This window comes from Eumetopias jubatus, unplaced genomic scaffold (assembly GCF_037043125.1).
Source record: "Eumetopias jubatus isolate StellerSeaLion01/CBP00866 unplaced genomic scaffold, mEumJub1_p1.0 scaffold_3, whole genome shotgun sequence".
In the NCBI taxonomy this organism is placed as follows: Eukaryota; Metazoa; Chordata; class Mammalia; order Carnivora; family Otariidae; genus Eumetopias; species Eumetopias jubatus.
Genome location: NW_028274809.1, coordinates 19,974,434 through 19,999,828, shown reverse-complemented (window position 1 = coordinate 19,999,828; position 25,395 = coordinate 19,974,434). Strand labels below are relative to the sequence as shown.

Sequence of the window (25,395 nt, the reverse complement as noted above, 5' to 3'; positions counted from 1 at the left end):
ATCTTTAGTGGCTTTTTGTGTTTAGTCTAATTAATCAGAAACTCTAATTTTGGAGCCACAATGCAGAAAAATTGGGATATTGACACTTAGCATTTGAGAGTACTAAACTTTGAGAAAGAGAGAGAGAGAGAGAGTGTGTGTGTGTGTGTGTGTGTGTGTGTGTGTACACATATATAGACCTATATCTTGGGTCCTAAATGTAAGCTTCCAGACAGGCATTTCATCTGTTTTTAGGCAGAATTGACAGGGGAATTAAATGCAGTAGCTTAGAAATTGGGCTGAATCCAGACTGACAAACTAATTTTAAAAGCTATGAAGTATATATTTAGATTTGGCTGGTTTTTTACCAGTCTTGTTCCATTTTATGCTTTAAACGGACCTTATCTTGGAGAGCTTACAGGAGATTTGTTCCTTAGGAGAATATTGTGTATTTTTTTGCATATGAATTTAAACTGAGAGAATAAGCCCCTCAAAATACATGCAGTAGGGCACTGGTCTAAAAGGGAAAAGAAAGTCTCCGCATTTTTGCACTGACAGTATCTCTAGTTAGTGACTGGACTGGCACCATGCAGCCCCATCTGGTGTCCAGGGATGTGGAAGGGCTGTGCTCGGGAAGCCATCTGCCTTGCCTCCTTCTCCACAGAGTCGAAGGCTGGGGCAATTTATTTGAAATGACCTTAGAAACTTGGGCTTATTTTGTTAGATTTTACGCCAAAATAAATCATCTGAGACTTTTCCTGGACTTCGTTATTTTAAATTCCTAGAACAGTGAATGTCTAGCACAGAATGGTGGGACCCAGGGACACTGTTAGAAGTTCCTCCAGGTCACTGACCTGCTTGCTGTGGGCCTTTATGGGTTTTCCCCTACCGGCGTGGACCTCCAGCCTGGTCAGAACACGATTCCTGCTTTGGTAGTCAGCAGGCCAACTCTGAGGGGTGCTTCCTGCCTTTAGGAAAAAGATGGAGTTTCCATGCGCCACTCACATGGATATTTTAGTGTTTGCCTTTGGTGCATTATCTTTGTCAGCATGCAAGCTGAGCACTAGAGAAAGTCTGATAGACACCATGTCACTGCTCATTCTGTGAAAAGCATTAGGAACAATACAATTTTGGAGATTAGAGTATGGTGAACTAGAATATTTTTCATATTTTTAGATCTTAACATCAGCCCCATAACCAAGAAAAGTTAAACAGAGACCGCTGGTTTCTGTATGTTCAGGGGTAAGACAAGCAGTCTGCCTCTCAGGCAGGTGTGAAGATAGGATGTTGAGAACCCTGTCTACCTGGACGCCTGTGTGGTTATAACTGTAGGATGTTTTCCTGAAGTGGGAGCACTGAGTCAGTCAGGAGCTTTAATAGATACTGCCAGACCCTCCTCCACGGAGGTTGTACCCTTTTGCCTCCCACCTACAATGCATGAACGTGCCCGATTTCCCAGAGTATGTTGTCAGACCTTCAGATTTCTGCCAGTCTGATAGATGAAAAATGGTATCTGCATTCTCTTGGGAATGAGGTCCAAAATCTTTTCTTATGTTGAAGGCTATTTATTTTTCTTCCTGTGAGATGTCTCTATCCTAACCCATTTTCTATTGGGTTACTAATCTCTATTTCTTTATATACTAGAGAGATTAAGATTAGCCTTTTATCTATGGTAGGAGTTGCACATATTTTTTCCAGTTTGTCATTAGAGTTTGTGGGGGTTTTTTTCCCCTCAACGCAGAAGCTTATTTTCACATAGTTAAGTCAGTCTCTTCTGTGGCTCCTAGATTTTGAGTCGTAGTTAGAAACTCCTTTCCTACTCCAAGATTGTAAAGAAGGGTACCTGTATTATTTCTTAGTATTTTTATGGTTTCATATTTTACACATAATCATTGGTTACCTGTTTGTGGAGTTTTCTCCTGGTATATGGTATGAAAGATGCATCCATCATTTTTTCTAAATGGCTACCCACTGGTCTTGGTAGCCATTGTTTCAAGGCCCATGATTATACTACCAATTTAAGATGCTATCTTTATCATATACTCAGTTTCTGTGTATACTAGGATTTATTCTGAATTTGCTATCATAAATTGTGCTTTGATGGAAGAGAGAAATAGTATTGTGATACTCAAAAGACATCCTAGTTGGAGGAAGAAAAAAGAGGCATCATTGTTGACACGCACAGGACAAAGACCCTAATGAAAAAGGAGAACTGTTTGGGTGGGTTGGTTGATTTGTTTCTTAAGTTTTATTTTAGAGAGCGTACCAAGAAGAAACAAAGACAGGACAGCACGGAGAGGATAGACCCAAATCAGAAGTGCATTTTTAACCAGATCCACATGTGTCATTTTCCGTACACAGAACTGATGGAAGCCACGCTAATAGGTCACCATGGGTTTACATTCACCCATCTGGGTATGAATGCCAACAGGTACCAGTGATTTGGAGCCTTTGAGAAACTTAGTAACACAAGAAAATGCTGGCAGTTACTATCTGTTCTATATTCTCTGCTCCCCCCCCCCGGGAGGGGGGGCTAAAGAGTAAAAATAAAAAGTGAGAAAACCTCCCAACCCCTTTGCAGAATGAAAAGTAATGTTTTCTAGAGAAAGGTAATCTCAGAAGCTTTGCTTTAGGAATTTCCATTTTGAATGATCTTGACTCCTTCCGTACCTTTCCAAATATTTTTCATTTGAGAAACAAAAGATAAGGGAGCTAACCTAACCTGGCTGTGTTAGTTTATCTTCCACCAAGCTTTAGAAGCCAAGCAGTGCCAGCTCAGGAGGCAGGGTGGTGGAGCAGGTGAGATCCCAGACTGGGCGTTAGAACTCCTCAGATGTTATCCTTTGGCCACTAATTTGCTGAGGGCTTGCTGCCCTGTGCCCATTCTTCCTGCCTACAAATGGAAGCATTGTTCCTGTCCCTTCCTTTACAGTGCGACGGCTGTAACTCAGAGTAGAAAGTGCTTACTTTCATTGAACAAGCCATGTGCTAGCCAGCCTCTGAAGGAGGAGGAATGAATACAGAGTAATAAAGGAGGATCCTTGGCTTGCAGAGCTTACAACCTGGTAGGGAAGCCAGATGCATTAGTGAATAGTAAATTGCCATAGTAGAGACTTAGAAGACATGGGAACTCCCAACGAGATGGCAGCCAGCTACCCGAGTCTATTGGAGATGGCAGGATAGAGGTCATAGCTGAGCAGCAGTAAAAGAGCATTGCAGACCAAACAGCCCTGTAAGCATGCTTTCGGTACTCCTAGAACTACCTAGCCCTTGGTTCCATCCTTCGGCTATCACTCAGTGAATTTGGATCACCCTGTTTTACTGGCATTGCTGGATAATCTAGTTCTATTCTTGCAGATCTGGGTTGAGACAGGGATCCCTTGTATCACTTTGGTATGTACAAAGGAATGTATGCATTAGAAAAGCTTGAGGTTTGAAGATTAAAACATAGAGGGGAATGGCCTGGTTTTTACATCCTCATTTTCCTATCGTTTGATGAGGGTGGAGACGTTTTTGTTATGGATGATGAGCTCTTAGGCAGAGTGGTGGTGATTGAGTCTATAGCCATTCAAGACCAGAATTAACAGTCAGGCTTTCACTTCTCATGTCACACAGCCTCCTCCCCTCAGCGAACCCTAAACAGCTTCTTTAACTTCCATTGTCTTCTGCCCCCAAGAAGGGCTTACATTTAGTCTAAAGTTCTGATTGGTAGATTCTAAACAGTAAAGGTCTAAGATACCTCCATGAAACAGGACTTGTGCAAAGGTCCAGAGCCCTGAGAAAGCCTGGTTTTCAAGAAAGGGGAAGAAGCAGAGATGGGGGTGGGAGGGGTGAGAAATGGGCCAGCTCATAAGGGGCTTTCAGGCAAAGATGAAAGGAGTTAAGATTTTATCTTGAGTCTTAAGCAAGCTAGAGCCTAGGTTCCATGCACCCTGAGATTTTCAAGATTTCCTGATAAATACAGGCTCTTCACATGAAATCAAAAGAAACAAATCAGCAGTAGTCCTTAATCCTAAATGTAACCTGGTTTTCATGCTTTACAGTTCGTTGTCTGTTTAGTGTCAGACAAACTTTAATTGCCTCTTTAGTTGCCTTTGTCATTCCCAAACAAGAGAAAGGGAACAGGATTAAGAATGCTCTCATCAGGGGCGCCTGGGTGGCTCAGTGGGTTAAGCGTCTGCCTTTGGCTCAGGTCATGATCCCAGGGTCCTGGGATGGAGCCCTGCATTGCATCGGGCTCCCTGCTCACCAGGGAGTCTGCTTCTCCCTCTCCCTCTGCCCCTCCCCTCGCACGTGCACGCGTTTTCTCTCTCTCTCTCTCTCTCTCTCTCTCTCTCTCTCTCTCTCGTGCACGTGCTCTTTCTCAAGTAAATAAATCTTTTGGGGGAAAAAAAAAAGAATGCTCTCATTCCATTTTGAAGATAGCTTTGTTAAGTACTCTGTGGTCTTTGCTTTTTGCATCCAGATTGCATCGGTAGCAGCCGGCACTTGTCCTGCTTCATGTCAGGTGTTTCTTCTTAGCCATCTGCCAGTCTGGAGTGCTACAGAAGTGACACCCCGTAGGGCCAGCCTTGTAATGGAAGTTGCCATTCATCTCACGTCAGGTTCTCTTCTGGTTGCTTTGTGCAGGAGTTCAAAGAAGGCCGCAGAGCCAGCCACACAGCCCCACAGGTCCTCTTTAGCCACAGGGAGCCTCCTCTGGAGCTGAAAGACACCGACGCTGCTGTGGGTGACAACATTGGCTACATTACCTTCGGTGAGTGGGGTGGGGGGATATGCCAAGTCGTGCGCCTCTGGTGCCTTCCCCCTGCAGGATGCCTAAAATGGCACAGACCTTTGTTAAAATGGGAAAGGGGCAAAAGCAGGCATACCAGATCGTTCTCATAAGCCAGTGCTCTGACTGTAGGAGGGTGTGCCATAATCATTTTCTTTTTTCCCTGTTTTTCTTAAATCCTGGGGTTGGAAAATAGAGCCCCTAATGTCAAGTGTTAAGAGTCAGGACCACATGAACATCACTAAGCACCTGGGTGGGAGGCAGTTCTCTTGCATTTGACATATCTTGGTTTTTTTCCTTACTAAGCCAGAGCTCTGGCCATGATTCACTTACTCCACTGAAGAAGTTCAAGTCTTCCCTTCTTATGGTTATTCCAGACCAGTGAGCTTGGCTTCTGATTATAGCAAACAGTTTGGAATAACAGCTCATTCACACATTGCACCTGATGCCACTAAAATGTTACCTTTTCCGAAATTTAAGTCACCTCAGTACTGAAGGTGTACCTGTTTATTGATGGTAAGCCCACCGACTTACCATGTTCCATGACCTCTAAGCTACACGTTTCTTTCACTTGACTGTCGCTGAGGCTGGGACGCGGCTTACAGTGCACGCCATGCGGTTTAATTGGCAGCCTTTCTCATTACGCCACAGAAATGGTACAGTCGCTATGCCACGTAGTTAGCTCTTGTCCTGCTGTTCGTTTCTTCTCAGGGCAAATTGACACAGAGGTCCCACCCTTTCTTTTGAGGTATTCCTTTTTGTGTTGGCAAACCTCCCGCTTGGAGGATTTTACTGCTGCCAAGACCACTGAGTAGAGTAGGTACAGGAGATGGAGAGGGTTCCAGAAAGCTGAGGGGAGGGGTGAAGAGGGCGGAGTGGCAGACGGGGCATAGACACCAGAATGCACAGCCACAGGCTGGAATCCAGACCTAGTGTGATGCCCAGCACTAAGCCCTTTCCCAGGGAGCCCTGGTTTTCTACCATGATCTCCTCCATTTGCACTCCCTGGTACCTGCCTTGTACAGTACTTATCCCTTCCTCGTGAAAGAGAACACCTTGACAAAGCCTAGGCATAATGAAACAAGTGCATTGTCCTCAGGCAGGGAGAGATCAGAACTGACTGTAGGCTCTGATCTTCCCGTCCTTCGGCCTTGATGTTACACCCTGACGTCTTGTTTGTGTCCCTGCCCACAGTGCTGTTCCCTCGCCACACCAATGCCAGTGCTCGAGACAACACCATCAACCTGATCCACACTTTCCGGGACTATCTGCACTACCACATCAAGTGCTCTAAGGTGAGAAGGGGCCACGGCAGCTCAGCTCCAATGCTCCAGGTCATTCTCTCACCAGAGTTAATAACATAAAAAGTCATTTCTGTGTGGGCTGCACCTGGCTGGCTCAGTCGGTAGAGCATTGATCTTGATCTTGAGGTTGTGAGTTCGAGCACCACCACTGGGGGTAGAGTTTACTTTAAAAAAAAAAAAGTCATTCCTGTAGTCCAGGCTGTTGCTATGAACTCTAATGGTTTTAGAGACTTCAAGATATCATGGCCTTTCTTCCATCTCTTCCCACTACCCCTCCCCATAGTAGAGAGATGCAGATGTGTCTCCAGAAAGTTGCCCTCCTGCTTGCCTGCATATGGCCCTGTGTCAGTCCCAGGGCATATGTTCCCAGACCTTCCTGATAACTTCTACTGAAAGCAAAGCTGTCTTTCTAGAACATGACTGCTTCAGTACCCATTGTGTTTGCTCCCAGGCCTATATTCACACACGTATGCGGGCAAAAACATCTGACTTCCTCAAGGTGCTGAACCGTGCACGTCCAGATGCCGAGAAAAAAGAAATGAAAACAATCACGTGAGTAGGGCGGTCTCACAAGCAGGACCACCTTCCTTTCCTGATTTCACCAAGAGGGAAATAGTGGATGTTGTGACCTGGCCCTCCAGGTGTCTGGGCAGCAGCTACATGTGAGAGGCAGGCAGGGTCAGGCCTGTAGCCACCTGACTGACTAAAGACGGGATGGACAGGTTTTCATTCCTGAGTGGGCCGGGCTGGATTCCCTTGTTCCCACATCTTTGTGAGCTAGGGGAATGTCAGCTAGGGAAAACACAACGGGACCTTTTTACTGAGATACACTGTGTTCTCTTTGGGCCTGAGTTAGGTCAATCCTCAAGGTCTTCCTGGAGAAAGGGAGAGCTTTGCTTACGGACATTTAGTTGAGTGAACAGGCCTGGAGCCACCCCCTAAGTGTTTTTATCCCCTGGTCTGCTTCTCAGCAGGAGTTTTGCATGGAGATGATGTTGTCTTTCTCAGGGATGGAAATGTCGAACTGGGGGCGGGGGGGGGGCGGGGGCGGGGCTCCAATATGTGGCTCCATGCAGGAGAGGACAGCATGGTCTAGAGCCTAGGTAGGGATTTAGGTCTTTAGGCAAAGTGTCAGGGGTTTTTGTTTCCCCTTCTGTGAAGTTTAGGTGATCCCGCCTCAAGATAAGTAATAAGTGCTTATCTGCCAGCTTTTGTGCCCATTGAACTCAAGTCTTGAGGCGAACTAAGCTTCTGTACATCCCTCACAGCCAGGGTATTTGCCAACACCTACTGCTCTCGGGGGTGACCTTCGGCAGGTATGGTGTGCACAGGGCTCCAGGTTCCCTCCCCTGGCATGTGAGGCCTCTCCTGCCAAGGTAGTTTCTGCTGCCACCCAACAGGATGAGAGAGGTGCCTGACTCCTCGTACCGGAGCCGAGGGTTTTCAATCTCAGAAACCTCAGATGGTTATAAAAGCAGTTTAAGTCACTCCTGACTTCTTAGGTGAAGGCTTTAGAGGCTGTCCATCTCATGAAATTGGTACCAAAGGCTTCTCTCAGTAGTACCTCTGTACCTCCTGCCCAGAGCCTGAGGGGTGGGGTTCAGTCTGTAGTTAGATCCTCTGCTTCCGGCGGGGTTTCCAGGTGTCATGGTGACAAAATGGCAGCATCACACCTTCTGCTCTGCAGCTTTGTGGCAAGGCCTAAAGTGGGCAAAACCAACACAGGGTGGGGAGGACGTATGTCCTGGACACACAGGCTCTTTCCATGTCTTCTAAAACCTGGCCTCCCCCTGGGGTTTACAAGTTCCCCTGCCCCTCTTGCTTTCCACAGGACTGCTCTTCTCACAGGGGCACCGCTGTGGTGGCCCAGAGCGGGAGGCAACCAGTGCCGTGCCATTTTCAGGGCCAGTGGAGAGACTGGCTGGGAGGTGAACAGGCAGCCAGGCACAGCAGAAGGAAGCCTGACCTGGCCAGCCCATCCTACACGAGATAGGAAGGCTGGCTTCGTAAATAGTCTGTCATGGGGCTGCCTGTGTCCGCTTCAGCCCTGGAACTTCTTGTCTGTTCAGAAGAGCCCAGCAAGGCAGCCACCGCCCAGGGTCTCCCCACAGGGCTTCTGCCCTGCCCTGTTACCCCACCAGCAGGTGGTCCTGGGGTGCAGCAACATGATTGCAGTCGTAGCTGGGGAAGGACAGATCCTTGAAACCAACAAATTGTCCATAAACCTCCTTCCTGGGAGTTAAAAGAGCAGCTTTGCCTTTTTCTGTCCTGTGACCTCTCTTTAGCAGAGATGGGCCCCAGAAAGGAGGAGGGGGAGGCAAACAACCAATCCAAGCTGAAAACCAGATCATGTTACTAAGGATGAGTAGAAGCCAGGACACATACACACACAGCGCAGACAGCAGAAACGGAGGGGCTGCATGCAATAGGATGGCAGGCTTGGCTTGGTACTCGAACACTCACCAGCTTTGCATGGGGGGGGGGTTGAAAAAATATGGTTTCAGTTTGGGGTGGCTGAGACATCCAGGACAGGAAAATTTAGCCCCTCTGTCTTTGCCCCAATTTCCCATAGTTCTCAGCCCTGGCTTCCAGGCTGCTGTACCAAATGAGCTCTGTCTTTGGGAACCAGCCTGTTCCCAGAGCTGGCCCTTCTGGAGAAATCCTGGGTGGGACAGAAGCCAGGACTCGGGAGCCTAAAGTCAAGCGAGTGTTCTGTAACCCGGAGTGTGGTCACTGCATGGCAACACAAAGTTCTTGTACTTGGAAGTTTTGAGCATCCTGCTCCCATGGTGACAAATGGCAGGAACTGCAGTGTTCGAGGCTGAAAAGGTACAAACTGTGTAAGGGGAGCCTGAGCTCTCAACCCCGAGGAGGGTCGAGCCCAGTCTGAAATTCGAGTAGGTCTAGGCCATCCAGACGTTGTGGGCAAGGGATTCTCCTGTCTAACTTGGTACATCAACCGTCCTTGTGGGTGTGGCACAGGTGCTCCCTGGTATCCCCGAAGTAAGTTTTCAGCAGGAAGAAAGAGGTGATCACCTGTCTCTGGGAACTGGGCCTTATTCCAGGCCTAGAGTTCCTGCATCTTCCTGAGGAACCTCGCACCTGTGTCTGGTGTCTCTGGGATCCCATCCCCAGTCCGGGGGGCGGGGGCAGGACAGGGGAGCCAGAAACCGGCCTTCACACTTCTCTCTGCTCTTTGAAGGGGGAAGACGTTTTCATCCCGCTAACTCTGGGGAACAGGAAGAGGAGGCAGCTGGCAGCTGAAGGCTGGAACGCTTGCTACTGGATAATCGTAGCTTTTCATGTTGCACCTCTTCAGGTTCTTAAGGGATTCTCCGTTTTGGTTCCATTTTGTACACGTTTGGAAAATAATCTGCAGAAACGAGCTGTGCTTGCAAGGACTTCATAGTTCTCAAGAATTAAAAAAAAAGAAAAAAAAGAATTCCACTTGATCAACTTAATTCCTTTTCTTTACCTTCCCTCCCTCACGCCCTTGCCTTCCTCCCTCTTTTCCAAGCTGTTGCGCTTTGCAATATGTTACTGGTAATGAGTTGCAGGATAATGCAATCTTAACTTGTTTTCTCCTAAGTATTTGAGTTCAAAACTCCTGTATCTAAAGAAATACGGTTGGGGTCATTAATAAAGAAAATCTTTCTATCTTACGTGAGAATTTGCTGGGTTTCTAGACTGAGTCCAAAAGGGCGGGGGAAGGACGAAGGGTACACATGGTGCTGCCCTTGAACCTACAGACCCAAATCTGGGAAGCCGTAGATCAGGAATCCCTCAACAACCCCCACCTCCACCCCTTTGAGGAGAGAGAGGATGGCTGGCTAGTGAGCTCTTAGTTGGCAGTTCTGAATAAACGTGAACGTGCTTCCTGTAAAGCTTACTTTGTCTGTCTGTGACCAAGAAGCTTCCAGGACCGTGACAGTCACATGAAGTGTTTTCTGGCTTATTCTTTCATCATGAATAATGCACAGCACTTCCCAAAATGCATTTTGTGGCATGTGTTCTGCAGGACAGTGATGGGTGTTAAGGTATGGACCTGGCCACCCTTTCTCTTCTACAGTAGCCCAAAAGACCGGCCTTCCACAGAATTCCCTTCGGGGAGATGCTCCCCTAACAGTACCGAGCCTAGCAATGTATACTGTCCCCCAGCTAGCAGGACACTGATCCCAAAAATAAAATCGTTCAGAAAATTTGGGAAAGAATTATCAGGAGAGTTTTATGAGCACCTGAAATGGTCTGAGGGCCATCCTGACGGTTTTTAGCTTCTTTTTTTTTTTTTTTTTAAGATTTTATTTATTTATTCATGAGAGAGAGAGAGAGAGAGAGGCAGAGGGAGAAGCAGGCTCCCAAGGAGCAGGGAGCCCGATGCGGGACTCGATCCCAGGACTCTGGGATCATGACCTGAGCCGAAGGCAGACGCTCAACCATCTGAGCCACCCAGGCGCCCCCGGTTTTTAGCTTCTTGCTTTCCCTTTTAACTTGTCTCCATCTAGTGCAGTGGGTCTCAGACTAGTTTGAGACCCATTCATGAATTGTGAACTGTCCTGACATTTTTGTTTCCTAAACTGTTGTGAGATCACTGTAGGTTCATACGCAGTTGTAAGAAATACTACAGAAATTCTGTGTGTCCTTCACCCAGCTCCCCCCAGTGGTAGCATCTCGAATGATGGTAGTGCAGTATCTCGGCCAGGACCATGTCATGGACACAGTCCGGCCTGACTCGTGGGTGTATGCTTGTGTGCGTTTGGGAGGGGAGGGGGCGTGTATTTCTGTGTGTCTGTCACGTGTGTAACTTCATCACTGGCCTTTTTTTTTTTTTTTAAGATTTTATTTGAGAGAGCGAGCGAGCACAAGTGGGGGGAGGGGGAGAAGCAGACTCCCCTCTGAGCAGGGACCCCGATGTGGACTCGATCCCAGGACCGTGAGATCATGACCTGAGCTAAAGGCAAATGCTTAACTGACTGAGCCACCCAGGCGCCCCAGCTTTTTCTTTTTTTTTTAATGGGATAGTATAGATCAGAGTACATCGCATTTCTCAAGGGTAGGTATTGATTTTGGAGTGTATTTTGGTTATGTACACACATCTTGATTAGATTATAAAACACCTTTTTTTACTGTGGGTCACCGTCAAGAAATCTGAAAGCTATAGGTCATTCAGTCACCTGGACTCCACAGAAATGGGCTCTTAGTTCGGGGCTCAGGGCCCATCCCAACAAACCTGTGCACTGGGGAGGGGTGGCCCCTTGTCACCCGCTTCCGGTGGGTGGCAGACCTGGAAAAGGAAGTGCCCGCTGCTGCGTCAGCCCTGTCCTGGGCAGCCCATACTTAGCAGTTGCCATTTCCATTCCCTTTGGTCTCATTGGAAGTGAAAGCCCTTGTCCCAACAGCTCCTGAGGCCAGAGACCCAAGCCTGCGTCTGCTCTGGGGTCTCTTGAGTTCAAGCAATGCTACACCCTTCCAGGGATTGCTGAAACACTGCAGTGGCCCGGAGGGGGCCGTGGAGAGTCTGAACCCTAACAGGAAGGAACAGGGTTTCTTCTGCCCAGAGACCTGGCTCAGGGCTTCCTGAGGCCAAAGTCCTGGCCAGGATTGTACCCAGGGCCCTCCAGAGGCTCCCAAGGGCTTGTCTGCTCTTGCCTGAGGGGAGTGAAGAGTGTTGACAGCGGCTCCTGGAGGCCAGCCAGGGTCCAGAAAGCCCCGGGGCTTCCTTGCCTCCACTTGTCCAGTTAGCAAGTGCCCCAGCCCCTGCTTACCACACCCACCCGACCCCGGGCCCCCAAGGTCAGCAAAGAGCTGCCAGTATCCAAGAGAACGGAGTGGACTAAGGAGGCCTAGGAGGATTCCCTGGCAGGGTTGGGCCCTGCCATAGAGGCTGTGCCTGAGGAGAGGAGAACGGGGACCACGGAAACCGGCCTGCAGCTGGAATGGAGGGTCTGGAAACTGCCTGCACCAGAGCCCTCCTGTGGGCCAATGGTCTAGAAGGCCAGGGATGAGCTGGTGCCAGAGTTGGAGGAGAGAAGGCCCAGATGGTCCAGTGAGGAGGAGACAGGACCCAGGCTTCCCAGCCCCTGCCGCCTAAGCTGCCCCCTTCGGACGTCATCCCACACACATTGTTTAGACAAAGCAGCGAAGAAGAAACACAGACATCCTGGATCCCGAGGAGGCCAGGGCTGGGAACAGAAGGAGGTCTGTTTATTCCTGGCAGCCCAACATCTGACGGGCCCCACAGCCACTTGTGTCCAGGCCCCAGTCTGAACTCTCCCAGAGCCTCTGACTTCTGCCCGACCAGAGAGCGTGGGTCTGCGGGCCGGCTGCTGGAAGCCCGCGTCCTCTAGCCACCAGCTCGCTTGAGGAGGGTTTTGAGGCTGGATGCTTTCTTCTTCCCACTTTTTGTCCCAACAGAAGTCCTGCCTCCCCGGGCCCCCTGACCCCTTGCAGGATGGGCAGAGCTAGACCCCTCGGGCCGCCAGCCTTCAGTGCGGGTCTCCCTGCCCTTCCCCGCTGAGGGCGCAGAGGTCCCCTCGCTCCATCTACCTGTGCTCTTGAGCAGGGAAGTCTTTCCTCCTGTCTCATCTCTGGCATTCTTGCTGCAGTTTGCTGCTCCCTCCCACTTCAGCCTGCTGCTTTCCAGCACCCCAAGGCCTCGCTTGATACCAGTGAAAACGGGAGCATCACACCTCTTGGCTCCCCAGCCTTGCACTCGCCCTTCCTCTCCTGTACCTGCCCTCCTTGCTGTCTGTGGAGCAGAAGTGCCATCCCCTCTAGCTTTTCATGAGCTATCTGCCTTTCTCTACAGTTTTCTTAGCGGGGACAGGTGGCTGGAGGGAAGCGACATGCAGAGGGCAGAAATCCTAAAAATGTTAACAGCTGCCTTTCACTGAGTGCCTGTGTGCCTAGTGCTCATCCAAGTCTTCACGCGTTGGCTCGGTTAGTCTCGCCCTAGGGGAGCGCAATAGAAGCCCCATTCTGCAGATGAGGAAACGAAGGCAAAGGAATTTCAGTAATTTGCCCAAGTTGACACAGCTAAACAACAACAAAAAAGGATCCCAGCCAAGATTCTAAGATTCAAACCCAGGCTTTCTGGGCTCACGCCTCTTATTCATCATGGAGGCCTCCCATTAAGTGTCAGACACTGGGATATACGCAGTCACATATGTTACTCCATGATATTCCCCCAACAGCCCCGAGAGGTAGTTTTACTTGTTCCCCTTTTACAGTAAAAGGGGGGAAAATTGAGGCCCAGAGGTTAGCTTGCTCAATGCCACACCCCCAGAGCCATTTTTACCTCACTGCCCAGAACTTGACTCAAGGCAGTTGAGAAAAGTGCGGAATGACCCCCAAGTTCTAGAAGGTAAGTTTGGCTTTTAAGCCAAAAGGCCCATCAGGTAATAGGATGGGAGGATCCTCAAGCTCCAAACACCCCCAGCCCTGGCACCATCAGACACTGCTCTTCAGAATTATGGAGCTGGGGGTGCTGTCAGCCAGCTGGCCACTCCAGGGGTTTAAGACTCATCAAATGTAAATGTATTCGCTGGGACAGGAAGTGGAGAGGGGGAGCCGGAACCCTGATTATTCATTGAGTGGACAGCATTTCTCCCATTAGCTAGGCAGGCAGCAGGTGACAGGGCTCCAAGTTGGGTGACCTGAGGTAGGGGATCTGCCACCTTGGTGGCAAGCTATAGCTGGTGGCCGGAGAGGGGGCACATGGGTACAGCACAGGGCGAGGGTACTGGACCAAGATGGGAAGGCCTCCCAGCCCCTGCGGCCCAGCGTGTGCCAGGCCCCACCCCCCCAGAGGCGGGGCCAGGCTGAGCCCCACCCGCTCCAGCTCCATCCCTCCAGAACCCAGGGCAGGGGCAGAGCCTGGGCAGCAGAGAGCCCCAGGGCCCTGCGGTCCCCGCGGAGTGGAAGCACCATGTCCTCACCGGCCGGGACACCAGACAGCGCCAGAAGCCCTGCAGGCCTGCCTACGGCAACACCCTGACACTGAGGGGAAAGCCCAGGCTGGGCCAGGAACACCTGCCCCCAACAGCCATGTGAGTAGCTACGCCCTCCTCCCTCTTCCCCCACCGCCATCCACCCCGCACCCGACCTCACCGGGAGACCTCAGCCCCGGGTCCTGAAGAGGCCCCGCAGCCAGCCCAAGCCACCCGAGCCTCCAGGGCGTGCAGGTCACGGGGCCAGCCCAGCCCTGGGAAAGCGGCCCTAGGGCCAGCCCTGCCTTTCAGGCTGCCCCAGGGGAGGTGGGGTGGGGACTCACTCCAGGGCAGTGCTGGGAGCTCCAGCCCTGGACTCCAGAGTCCAGGTTTGAGGTCACGGACCCTGAGGTCTCATGGGGTTTAATAAAGGTGGCGCAGGCACTAAGGGAACAGAAACTGAAGGGCCTGATAGAGAGGGAAGGATGTCCTGGGTAGAGGGCTCGGGGCTCGGGGCTCAGGAGGATGAGGAAGAGGAAATGGGCTGAGGGGAGGGGAGAGGGGCAGCAGCCTGGTGTGGCTTGGCCGGCTTTGGGGGGGGGCTGGGTGGGCAGCTGGGAAGAGAAGGGTCCTGAGCTCGGGGTGGCGGTGGTGCCCTCGGATCCAGGGGGGTGGGGGCCGGTGGGAATCCTTTCCTGGGGCCAGGGTGCCGGAGGGGGCTGAGGACACAGAATCAAGAAAGGGAAGGGTGGGGCCCGATCAGCCACAGACCGGCCAGGCCCTGCCCTCAGGCTCCCCCCCGGCCCCCCCCCCCCCCGCCGCCGCCTCTGGGCTCAGGTTCAGGTGCACGGCCCGTCCTTGCTGCCCCCATCTTCCTCCTCCCCTCTCTACCTCCAGTTCCCAGGAAGGGCCCTGTTGCTAGTGTGGTGCGGATGAGTCAAGTTTATGGGCTGGAAGTCCTACCCGGAGGCTGCTCACTGAGCTGTAACCGGCTGTGCAGGGGAGGGGGGTGCTCAGGGGACGGGGCACCCTGCTTGCTGCTGCCACCCGTGGCCCTGGCCTGTCGCTAACTCAGGTGTTCAGCCAGCCCTGCCTTCGCCTCTGCCTCACTGTTCCCCCCCGCCCCCCCCAATCCTTAGCAGCCTCCCTTCTCCTAATGCTCTGGTGCCAAGCAGGCTGGGAGCATCTGAGGACAGGGACCCCTCCTTCATCGTAGCACCCCCCGCCCCCCCAGCACTGGCCCCAACCCGACCTGAAGGAGGCTCTCAGCTGATGGCTGGCCAGAAATCACTACACACCAGCCAGACCCTGTCCTCCCTTCTGGCCAGTTTGAGAGGCCTTGCCTTGTGGAGGCAGGGGTGGACAAAATGCTCTGGGGCTTTGGGGCTGGGTGGGTCCACCCTTCCGTCCAAACGGAGGCATCAAACGCGGTGGCCCAGAGGGGCTCGGACAGGGAATGACAATGGCCAGCCGGCAGGGTAGGGCCTGGGGAGTTGGGTGAACACAGGCACCCCTCAGCTCCAGCCGCAGGACATACTCGCTGTGGGAAGTGGGAAGCCCAAGATACGGATTTTTATGTAAATCGTAACTGGCACTTAATTGAAAAAAAAAGCGTGCCGGCTTAAGAAGGTAAGGCTCGCGGCCCGCCGTCGGGCACCATCTGCCTCACTGGGCCGCCCATCTCTCACGCAGGCCCGCCGACTGCTGCTCCAGGCGGCCCCCGTCCCCGGGCCCAAGATGACACCCAACGGCACCAGGGAGGCGCCCAGCCCCGTCCCCGCAGGGGCCTTGGGGCTCTCCCTGGCCCTGGCCAGCCTCATCGTCGCTGCCAACCTGCTCCTGGCCTTGGGCATCGCCCGGGAGCGGCAGCTGCGCCACCCGCCCGCTGGCTGCTTCTTCCTGAGCCTGCTGCTGGCCGGGCTGCTCACGGGGCTGGCGCTGCCCGTGCTGCCCGGCCTCTGGAGCCAGAGCCGCCGGAGCTACTGGCCCTGCCTCTTCCTCTACTTGGCGCCCAACTTCTCCTTCCTCTCCCTGCTCGCCAACCTCCTGCTGGTGCACGGCGAACGCTACGCGGCCGTGCTGTGGCCCCTGCGGCCCCGCGGGAGCCCACGGCTGGCCCTGCTCCTCACCTGGGCCGGCCCCCTGCTCTTTGCCAGCCTGCCGGCGCTGGGATGGAACCGCTGGGCCCCCGGCACCAGCTGCAGCTCCCAGGCCGTCTTCCCCGCGCCCTACCTCTACCTCGAAGTCTACGGGCTCCTGCTGCCCGCCGTGGGGGCTGCCGCCCTTCTGTCCATCCGCGTGCTGGCCGCCGCCCGCCGCCAGCTGAGCGACATCCGCCGGCTGGAGCAGGCAGTGAGCCGTAGCACGCCGTCAGCCCTGGCGCGGGCGCTCACCTGGAGGCAGGCGAGGGCGCAGGCCGGGGCCACGCTGCTCTTTGGGCTGTGTTGGGGGCCCTACGTGGTCACCCTGCTCCTCTCGGTCCTGGCCTTCGAGCAGCGCCCGCCGCTGGGGCCCGGAACTCTGTTGTCCCTCATGTCGCTGGGCAGTGCCAGCGCAGCGGCCGTGCCCGTGGCCATGGGGCTGGGTGACCAGCGCTACACGGGCCCCTGGAGGGCGGCCGCCCGGAGGTGCCTGCGCGCGCTGCAGAGGAGAGCCCCCCGGCCCCGGCCCAGCCTACCACACCAGCAGCCAAAGCAGCATGGACCTCAACCTGAACTGGGGCAAGGGCCTCTGCTGGCCCCTACTCGAAGCATCTGTCCATCTCGGCCACCGAGCCAGTCTCCTCTTGTCCCCAAGCCCCGGGATCAGAGGCCCTGCCCTTATGTGACCCCACCCTGACCAAATAAACTCCTCTGGCCCAGTTCACGGTTATCTCACTCCGCAGCTCCGAAAGAGTGGTGCGGGCGGGGGGCAGCGGCGGAAAGAAACCAAAGCCAGACACGCAGCCACACAGACCCGACTCCCTCAGAATCAACCGCCGGGGAGGATGAGCCGCCGCCCCACACGGTGAGCTGAGGGATCTCGAAGCCTAGCAGACTTTGCGGGGAGCCTCACCCCGACGTGTCCCTCAACTGGTTCCTCAATGTCCAGATGCCACAAAATCCACATACACACGGTCTCTGGGAAGTATATTTTATTTACATTTTTAAAATCTGTAACTAATCTCTCTTCCTCCTTTCCACCCCCCCGAGACTTGGGAAGGGAAAGAACGGGAACCTCAAAGACCTACTCCCCACATACAAACACACACCCCCGGGGCTCCCACCAGCAAAGGGAGGTGAAAGAGAAAGAGGCCTGACCACCCCCCCAACCCCCCGAGGGACCCGCAGGTCTGGGTGAGGGTGGTGGGGGGAGCCCAAGGGGTGGGTCTCTTAAGAGAAGGGACAAGAGGGGGCAAGTCAGTTTGAAGGGGTTGGAAAGTAGTCCGAGGCCCCCCCCTTCCCCCGTACCCTACCGCCTCTGCTGGTGGGGCTCTCCCTTCACCCCTCAACACCAAAGCAGAGACTGCAGCCGTTAGCGGTCAGGTCTCTGGACACAAAATACTTTTGCTTTGTGGTCTCCTGACGTTGTCACCACCAGGGAGGCATCTCTGTGGACAGAAAGCGCAGGTCGATGGGACTGAGGGACCTGGGGCCCGGCCCCAAGCCCATTACCCAGGGACCCTCGGGTGGCCCCCTCCAGGGCATCCTCAATTCTAGATCCCTGGTGCCTGGCACCGGGCTGACACGTCCACGTCGAGTGAACACACTGGACGCCAGCAACCAGTAAGGGGATCGGAGAAGAGCCCACAGCATGGGGGGAGACGGTCCCAGCCCCTGAGCCCCGGAGCGGAGATGTGAGAGCCCACGCAGGTCACCATCAAGCAGAAGTGACAACTCCCTCAGGCTTCCCTGCATTTCGGGCTCAAACACCGGGCCTGCGGCCCCAGCTTCCCTTAGGAAGCCCCTCCCGCACCCCAAGGACCCTACAGCACCCCCAGGTGCCATTCCCACCCTCCAAATACACAGAGGCTCCAGCCCTTGCCCAACTCACGTACTTGCTGAGGGCGAAGTCCAGGATCTCGGCCGTGTGGCCCCGGTAGTCCGTGAGCAAACGGCCGGTGCGAGCGTCCCAGAGGCGCACGATGCCGTCCAGGCTGCAAGTGTAAACCACGGCGGTGCCTGCCTCCCACAGCAGCTGCACGATGCCCGACTGCACCAGGCGGGGTGGGGGGGGCACGGGACAGAGTGGACAGAGTGGATGTCAGGGCCGGGAGAGCGGGGAGGCGCCGGCCCTGACTCTCGGGGAGGGCTGGAGGAGGGGAGCAGTGGGGAGGCGGGGAGGGCCACAGAGGGCCACGCTGCAGCTCCAGGCTGCCCATACCTGGTGCTGACACCGGTGCCTGAGCGTCTGCGTAGATAGGTCGTAGATGGCCAAGGTCCCGTCCAGGTAGCCGACCGCTGCCAGAGGCATCCTGGGCAGAGGAGGGCACCACTAAGGCTCGTGGGAGGACCTGGACTCATGCACTCTGCACTCCTCCCTGGCTTTCCGGCCCAGGCACCCCTCACCAAACCCCCTCCTCCCCAGCTTTCTCCTCTCCAGGCCGAGGCCCTTCTCACACTCACACGCTGCAGAAGCCCAAAGACTCCACGGAGTTGGACTCGCTCTCCTCCCCTTCTCCCACATTGGGCTGGGAGGCCACGGTCTCGGGTCTGAAAACCCCCACCACCTAGAAGCCACGGGAGACAATTCGAGGATGGGAGGAGGGCTGATGAGAAGGAGGAAAGGTGACGGGAGAGGGGCTGGGAGAGCCCTCAGAGGCGGGGGCGGGGGGGGGGGGCACGACACGGGAGGCAGAGGCCCCAGAGCCTGGCTCCGGGTCACACTCACCTTGCCAGTGGTGGCACTGACCAGCTTGGCCTGGCAGTCCACGGAACCGGTGAGGATCAGGCTGCCGTCCTGGTTGGTGGCGACACAGGTCAGAGGGCCCTGGTGACCCTCGGTCCCTAGGACGGAGCAGACAGCTAAGTCAGGCTTCCTCGACGCACCCAAGGCCTACCCCAGGCCTTCCGCACAGACACCCGCTGAACCCTGGCCCTGCCCTGGAGACCTTTTAGTACGTGGATCGAGCTGCCCTGCTTCAGGTCCCAGATCCGGATGGTGCCATCTTCATAGCCGACCACGGCTCTCTTCCCTGAAGGGCCACAGGCACGGACGGAGAGAAGGACAGACAGCACTCGCAGACACACCCGGCAAGGGAATGGGGGGGAAGGGGGAAACCAGGAAGTAAGGGAACAGACGCCGCCCCAGGGACTAGCGGCCAGTCAGGGCAGGAAAGGGGAAGCGGTTGGCTCTGGGGCCTGGGTCCATGTTCCAGACAGCAGAGCTTGGAGCTGGCCGACTAAGGCCCGGTAGGGAGCCCAGGAAGGCGGGTGAACCTGGAGCCAAGCTCTCTGTGCCCTGGGAAAGACAGACAGGACAGCGGCCCTCACCGTCAGGGAGGACTCGGCCACAGGTAGCTGGGCAGCTGGGGCCTTGGAAGGTCTTGCAGTCACCATTTGGGACCTTCCACATCCAGGTGTTGCCATCAGCTGTGCCCGCCAGGAGGACAGGTGCCCGAGGGTGCCACTCCATCCACTGGGCAGAGAGGAAGGGTCAGCAGGGAGGCCTGGCCCCCCTAGGAGCCCGTCCCGTAAGCGCCACCCAAGCTGTCCTTGCTTCCAACGGCGGCAGGGACGGGACAGGAAACAGAGCCCCACACTCTTGCTGCACGTGGAGAGCACAATGCCTTAGAGCGGGCTCAGTCTGGTAAAGGCGAGACTGGACCCCCCAGTTCCCAGCTCCTCCCCGAGGCCCTGCGCAGCTAACACCACTCTGATGCTCTCACCTCCAGATCTCCCGCTTCAAAGGACCAGACTTCCTCCTTGGTGTCCACCTGCCACACTTTCAAGAGGCCACTCATGTCCCCTGTGGCCACAAGGGTAGAGTCGTGGCTGAAACCAGCACAAGTAACAGAGTCTTTATGGCCTGCAAAGGGAAGGAGGCAGAAAGAGAGGAGAACATCAGGAAAACAGGACCCAGGTGTCTGGCCCCCAGAAAGGACCAGCTGGGAAGAGAAGAAGGGTGGGTCCCACCGTAATAGGTGACTCAAGCTCACTGCCGCTCCAGGAGGTCTCCCTAGGAATGGTAATGTTAGCCTCCCACTCAACCATGCCTAGCCCAGGCCTATGTCCTCCCCATTAGACCTTCCCCAGACTCCTTTGGCCAATACTGGCTCCCTCCCCATGCCCAAGACAGACTAAGTTATTCTGAGGTCCTCGGGTCCAGCATAGAACTGGCCCAAAATGGGCACCAGTAAATGGCTGCTGGATGCACAATCATTGCAGGCTAGCCCCCTAAGACCTCCAAAGGAACATGACCTCACCCATACTCCCTCACCTGCACACTCAAAGAGCAGCTCCCCATCGCTGAGCCTCCACACGAAAGCTTTGTCATCCTCACCCCCCGTCACTGCCAAGGTGTTGGTCTTGGGGTCCAGGCTCACACAAAACACAGATGCTGTCCAAAGAGATATTCCATGAGTAAGCGGACAGGGCTCCCACCCCAGGTTCTGTCCTTCAGGACCTTCAGGAAACCCACCCCCTTCCACCCAAAGCAACATGTCTTTCCTCCTGGAAAAGAAGAGTGCATCCAAGTTCTTCTAAGTTTCAAGCATCAAGTTGTTGGAGCAATTCCTCCCCACGCTTGCCAAGCTCCCAAGTCCTTGCCCTGGGCTGCTGCGTTCACCACCCCAGACAGACGCACAGACAAGAGGAGGGTACACGTGGAGGCTTACAGGTCTCAGCGCGGGCTGCCACCAGGCTGACCACAGAGTGAGGAAAGCACCACGTCACCTACCTCATTAAGGGCTACCATTTGGGAGAATTATATAAAACATGCTCAAAAAGGTACTACTACCTCTAACTTACAGCAAGACAACTTTTTGAAAAGAAATTGAGACCCAGAGAGGTTAATAGAAATCACAAATCTGTAAGGAGCAAAAGGGGAATTTGAAGCCAGGTGTCTCGGCTGGCTCCAGGAGCTAAGCTCTGCCCCAGGCCTTCACGGCGCAAGTTCCTCCAGGGGAAGGCCAGCCTCTGTTTTCCCACCTCCATGTCCCTCGGAAGGCTCCCGACACAGCAAGTGTGTGATGTTCAAATGCCCACGTGCACTGAGTTGATGACGGATCTCCTCAGAGACCTACCTGAGTGCAATGCAAAGGTGACTTCGCTGTCGTCTGGGCCCTCCATGCTGCCCACCACCCCTTCCTGGGGTTCCAGAACCCAGCCCTCCTCGTTGCCCTCTTCCTCTTCCTCCTCTTCTTCAAAGTCCACATCTTCCATCTCCTGGGCCAAATCATCTGCTTCGGGGAGACGGTTAAGAGATGGGGCTCGGCAGACAGTAAGAAAGAGGGCAGGGGAGACGTGGTGGGGAGGCCTGAGGCGCTGGGATGTAGCAAGAGGGTCGGCTGAGGTCAGACGGAGAGGGTGAAGCGCGGGGAGGAGCGACAGGGAGGAGGGGGCACTGGGGACGGAGGACAGGAGAGGGTCTGAGGACCCGGGGTTGGCGAGAGACGGTGTGCGAAGGGAGGACCGAGGGGATGATGGGAAGGGGGTGTGTGAGGGGAAGGGCCAGAGGAGGCGTCAGGGGAACCCCCACCCCTGCCAGGCCTGAGAACTAAGTGTGGGGGCAGGGCAGGGGGAAGGGCGAAAGAGGTCGGTAGGAATGACCGGTGGGGAGGGGACGGGAGGGGGGGAGAAGCAAGGGTCAGAGGCCAGGGGTGAGCGCCTCCTGTCCCACGGCCCGAGGAGCGACAGTTCTCACCCGGGTCCGGCGGGCCAGGATCCAGTTCTACCACCTCGATAATCTCCTCATCACCATGGAAGCTCAGGGTCTCCAGTGGGGGGGTGTCAGCGGCGGCCCCGCTCTCGGATTCGGACTCCATGCGGCGCAAGCTGCCGATCCACTTCTCTGGGCCCAAACGCCTCCCAGAGTCAGCTCTGCGCGACGACGCGGAACTCGAGCCCCTCCTCCCGGGAGGAAGTAGGCGTAGGCGACTCCCCGGCAGGAAGAGCGACGGCCGCTAGGCCAATGGCGAAGGGGGCTAACTGGCCGACCCACCAGTCACAGAGCAGAGATGGGAGAAGGGGCCGGGGCGTGGCGGGGAGAACCCAAACTCCGCCCGGCCTGACTCCGCCTCCAACAGGAGGGAAACAAGCGAGCGTGCGCGCCTCCGGGGTCTCCTGGGAAGAGTAGTTCTCCCGGGTCCCCTCGCAGGCTTCTGGGAGATGTAGTTCCTGGTCTGTAGGCAGGACGGAAGGAGCGGGGGAGGCCCCTTACGCAAACTACAATTCCCGGCGCGGAGCGCGGTGAAAGGGGGGGTGGGATCTGAACATGGCGGCGGTGGTAGCTGCTACGGCGCTGAAGGGCCGGGGGGCGAGAAATGCCCGCGTCCTCCGGGGTAAGGAGAGGGACCCCGGGGAGGGCAGGACGGCAGGGGATCCCCTTTTTTTATACATCCCGACCAGCAGTAGCAGGAGGTCATGGCTGTCGATTCCTGCCTGCACCCCTCTGCAGGATCATAAAGAGTCAAGGGGCTCAAAGATGCTCTCTAGAGGTCACCCAGCCCATCCCCCTGCCCTCAAGTTGCGCGACAGCTCTGGGGTCATGCTGCGAGAGGGAGCTCCGAGGAAGCCTTTTAGACTCCCGCGCTCCAGGTGTTTCACACTCACCGCAGTGCAGAGGAAAGAGCCCTGGGCTTCTGGAGGCTTGGGTTCTAGCCCCGGATAATTAGCAGTTTGACCTTGGGCGAAGCAGTTCGGCTCTTGGGGCTTCAGTTTCCTCTTCTATAAAGGGGATGGAGTAGACTACCTTTAAGCTCCCAGTGCTAACATCCTGCAGTTTGAAAACCTTTCCTCGGATTTCCTTCGTACGACTTATGTGAGCCCCACTGCAGTCCTTCACATCCTGTCGTCTGAGCAGATGAAGAACAACGAAGCTCGCTCTCCTGGCACCAGGGTGATGAGCCCGCAGTGACGTGGAAGTGGCTTCCAGAGGTGCCACCTCGATGGCAATTTTCCCATTTTCCCTTTGGATTCTCCCTGGCACTCATTACTCCAAACTGCCGTCTCTCCCCTTCTTCCCCTGGGCTTTCTTCTCGTTCTCTCTTACTGACCTTCCTTCCTTCCATCCACAGGGATTCTCGCAGGAGCCACAGCTAACAAGGCCTCACAGAACAGGACCCGGGCACTGCAAAGCCACAGCTCCCCAGAGTGCAAGGAGGAGCCGGAGCCCCTATCCCCTGAGCTGGAATACATTCCCAGAAAGAGGGGCAAGAACCCCATGAAAGCTGTGGGACTCGCCTGGTGAGTTTTAACTAAAACCCTTTGCCCATCAATGGGGAGTGGCACAGTGGAGGGTGGGACCCAGAAAGTTCTCCAAGTTTCAGGTGGTGAGTTGAATCTGAGGTTGTGGGGACAGAACTGCTTGGCGTGAGGACTGGAATCTCAGAGGAATGGCGCAGGGGAGGGGGGAAAGTATGTGGAATTGGAGACACAGTGGGGTTTCGGTGTAGTAAGCTGAGCTAATCTGATTTGAATTTGGGTCCCTGGCCTCATTCTCTCTTTTGGGAGCTTGGGCTGAAAGGCCATTGAGCTCTTTCATGGAGATCGTTAAGATCATGTGAGATTATGTTAGTTGTATAAAGTAGCATCTAGAAGGTGTTCAATACTTCGTTATTTGGATGTGACTCTGACCTTAATATGTACTGTTGATCAACATTGAAAGGAGGGGAAATTTAACACTTTTTTTTTCCCACACCTGAGGTGTGCCAGTACTTTACAGTGTAATGTTTTAGTTTTTCTGAGATAAATGTTACATCCCTTAAACCCAAAATACAAAAAAAACCCTTTTTTTTTTTAAGTACATCCCATTTCACAGAGGAGGGAACTATAAGTAAGGTTCAGAGGTGGGATCCTCACAGGTCTTGTGACTCTGCCCTCTCCGCCACACTAAAGTGCCTCCCAGGTAGTGGTTACTCAGATGAAGGGGAGTCTGGGAGGGGATGTGGGGCAATTAAGGCAGAGGGAACCTTTGCCAACACTTGGAGAGGGAAGGAGGATGGGCCATCTGGAAAATCTTGCATAGTCCGTATGGCAGGATCGCAGGGCTCACGTCAAGGAGCCTCAAGCTATACGGGACAGGAATGAAAATGTGGGCAGAGGACCAGCCACACTGGGCCTTCTGTGCTGTGCCTAGGAGTTTGGATTTGGCCAGGAAGTGACTGAGAGCTGTTAGAGAGTTTTAAGCAGTGCAGCAGCAGGATCTGATTTGCTTTTGGCCCTCCAGCAGCCAGCGCGGAGGCTGCATAGACAAGAGAGATATTGAGGTGTTCGTGCAACCGATGAAGCTGGAATGAGATTCCCCCAGCTCCTCTGGCTCAGGCATGGCCCTTCCCCAAATCCCGTGCACATCTCCCCACCCCTAGGGCCATCGGCTTCCCCTGTGGTATCCTCCTCTTCATCCTCACCAAGCGGGAAGTGGACAAGGACCGTTTGAAGCAGATGAAGGCTCGGCAGAACATGCGGGCATCCAACACGGGCGAGTATGAGAGCCAGAGGTTCAGGGCCTCCTCCCAACATGCCCCGTCTCCTGAAGCGGGGTCAGGGGTGCAAGCCTGAGGAACACTGCCACCCTCCCCTAGACCCTATTGACTGTGGCCTCCAAGACTGTGAAGTCCTGTGGGTTTGGCCAAGATTCTGGTCCTTGCCTATGAGGTCCACCAGAGGGCGCTGCCAGCCCCCTGCCCTGCCCCTCCTCAGAAGCCAGCCAAAGGCAAATAAAGTCCTGAAATGTTTTGAGCGCAAAGGAACCAGGAGTGGGCTTGTGAATTCCTTGGGACGGGAGGGGCCGAGGGAGGGGTTGGTTACTCACATGTGCTCCCTCTCACAGGAGCGTTCAGTGTTCCTGGCTGGCTGGTTGGGGAGACTACAGAGACTTAAGTACAACAAGCCTAGGCTCAGGCCCTGGGGACCAAGCCTTCAGAGCTGCTGGCCAGGAGGGTGGGGTCTCACTGAGCCTCTAACGAAAAATAAAAAGAATGAAAAAGGGCGTTCAGAGTGTGTGTGTGGCGGGGGGGGGAAGCGCTCCTCCTCTTGGTCCGGTCCAAGTGACTGGGCACTCTGGGCCTCAGTTTCCTTGTTTGTAACAGGGATTGGACTAGTGATTTCTAAGGCATGGGTTCTAAACTTGAACCTGTGGTTCATCTCCCCCCACCCCCACATGCGAAGTCGTGTGAACACATACAGCTTTGTGGGGAGGAGAGTTCATAGCTCTCATGTGCTTTTGTAAAGGGTCCAGGATGCAGAAAAGGTCACGTGCCACTGCTCTGACCGGT

General features: G+C 54.7%; 4 protein-coding genes across 5 annotated transcripts in view; 3 read left to right on the top strand and 1 right to left on the bottom strand.

The window, feature by feature from the left end:
- The window catches only part of ARPC2 (actin related protein 2/3 complex subunit 2), a 29,410-nt gene extending 19,691 nt beyond the window's left edge, over window positions 1–9,719 (top strand). The window contains exons 8-11 of the mRNA XM_028092243.2: window positions 4,609–4,735; window positions 5,948–6,048; window positions 6,509–6,609; window positions 9,260–9,719. Coding sequence (XP_027948044.1) covers window positions 4,609–4,735; window positions 5,948–6,048; window positions 6,509–6,609; window positions 9,260–9,284 — 354 coding nt within the window. The 3' untranslated portion in view covers window positions 9,285–9,719. The remainder of the gene's footprint in view (window positions 1–4,608; window positions 4,736–5,947; window positions 6,049–6,508; window positions 6,610–9,259) is intronic.
- Window positions 9,720–10,406: 687 nt separating this feature from the next.
- Window positions 10,407–16,845, top strand: GPBAR1 (G protein-coupled bile acid receptor 1). Its single transcript, XM_028092195.2, is given in 3 exon segments — window positions 10,407–14,102; window positions 15,675–16,627; window positions 16,629–16,845. Coding segments are annotated over 3 exon segments (1,431 nt in total). The 5' UTR covers window positions 10,407–13,805; the 3' UTR covers window positions 16,810–16,845.
- A 255-nt stretch (window positions 16,846–17,100) lies between these two features.
- AAMP (angio associated migratory cell protein) lies at window positions 17,101–22,020 on the bottom strand. 2 transcript variants are annotated; one of them, XM_028092196.2, is made up of 11 exons: window positions 21,825–22,020; window positions 21,205–21,363; window positions 20,400–20,519; window positions 19,849–19,988; window positions 19,454–19,598; window positions 19,072–19,155; window positions 18,852–18,967; window positions 18,587–18,690; window positions 18,345–18,435; window positions 18,019–18,173; window positions 17,101–17,571 (listed from the first exon to the last, which is right to left on the bottom strand). In XM_028092196.2, the coding sequence occupies exons 1-11, from the start codon at window positions 21,943–21,945 to the stop codon at window positions 17,496–17,498; spliced, it is 1,311 nt and encodes a 436-aa protein (XP_027947997.1). In that variant the 5' UTR covers window positions 21,946–22,020; the 3' UTR covers window positions 17,101–17,495. The 2 variants fall into 2 exon arrangements, with proteins under 2 accessions (XP_027947997.1, XP_027947998.1); XM_028092197.2 differs by having other exon boundaries at window positions 21,205–21,360.
- A 336-nt stretch (window positions 22,021–22,356) lies between these two features.
- Window positions 22,357–24,870, top strand: LOC114200143 (putative thioesterase PNKD). Its single transcript, XM_028092137.2, has 3 exons — window positions 22,357–22,461; window positions 23,197–23,365; window positions 24,487–24,870. Exons 1-3 carry the CDS (start codon window positions 22,395–22,397, stop codon window positions 24,677–24,679), a joined length of 429 nt encoding a protein of 142 aa, XP_027947938.1. The 5' UTR covers window positions 22,357–22,394; the 3' UTR covers window positions 24,680–24,870.
- The last annotated feature ends 525 nt before the right edge of the window (window positions 24,871–25,395 follow it).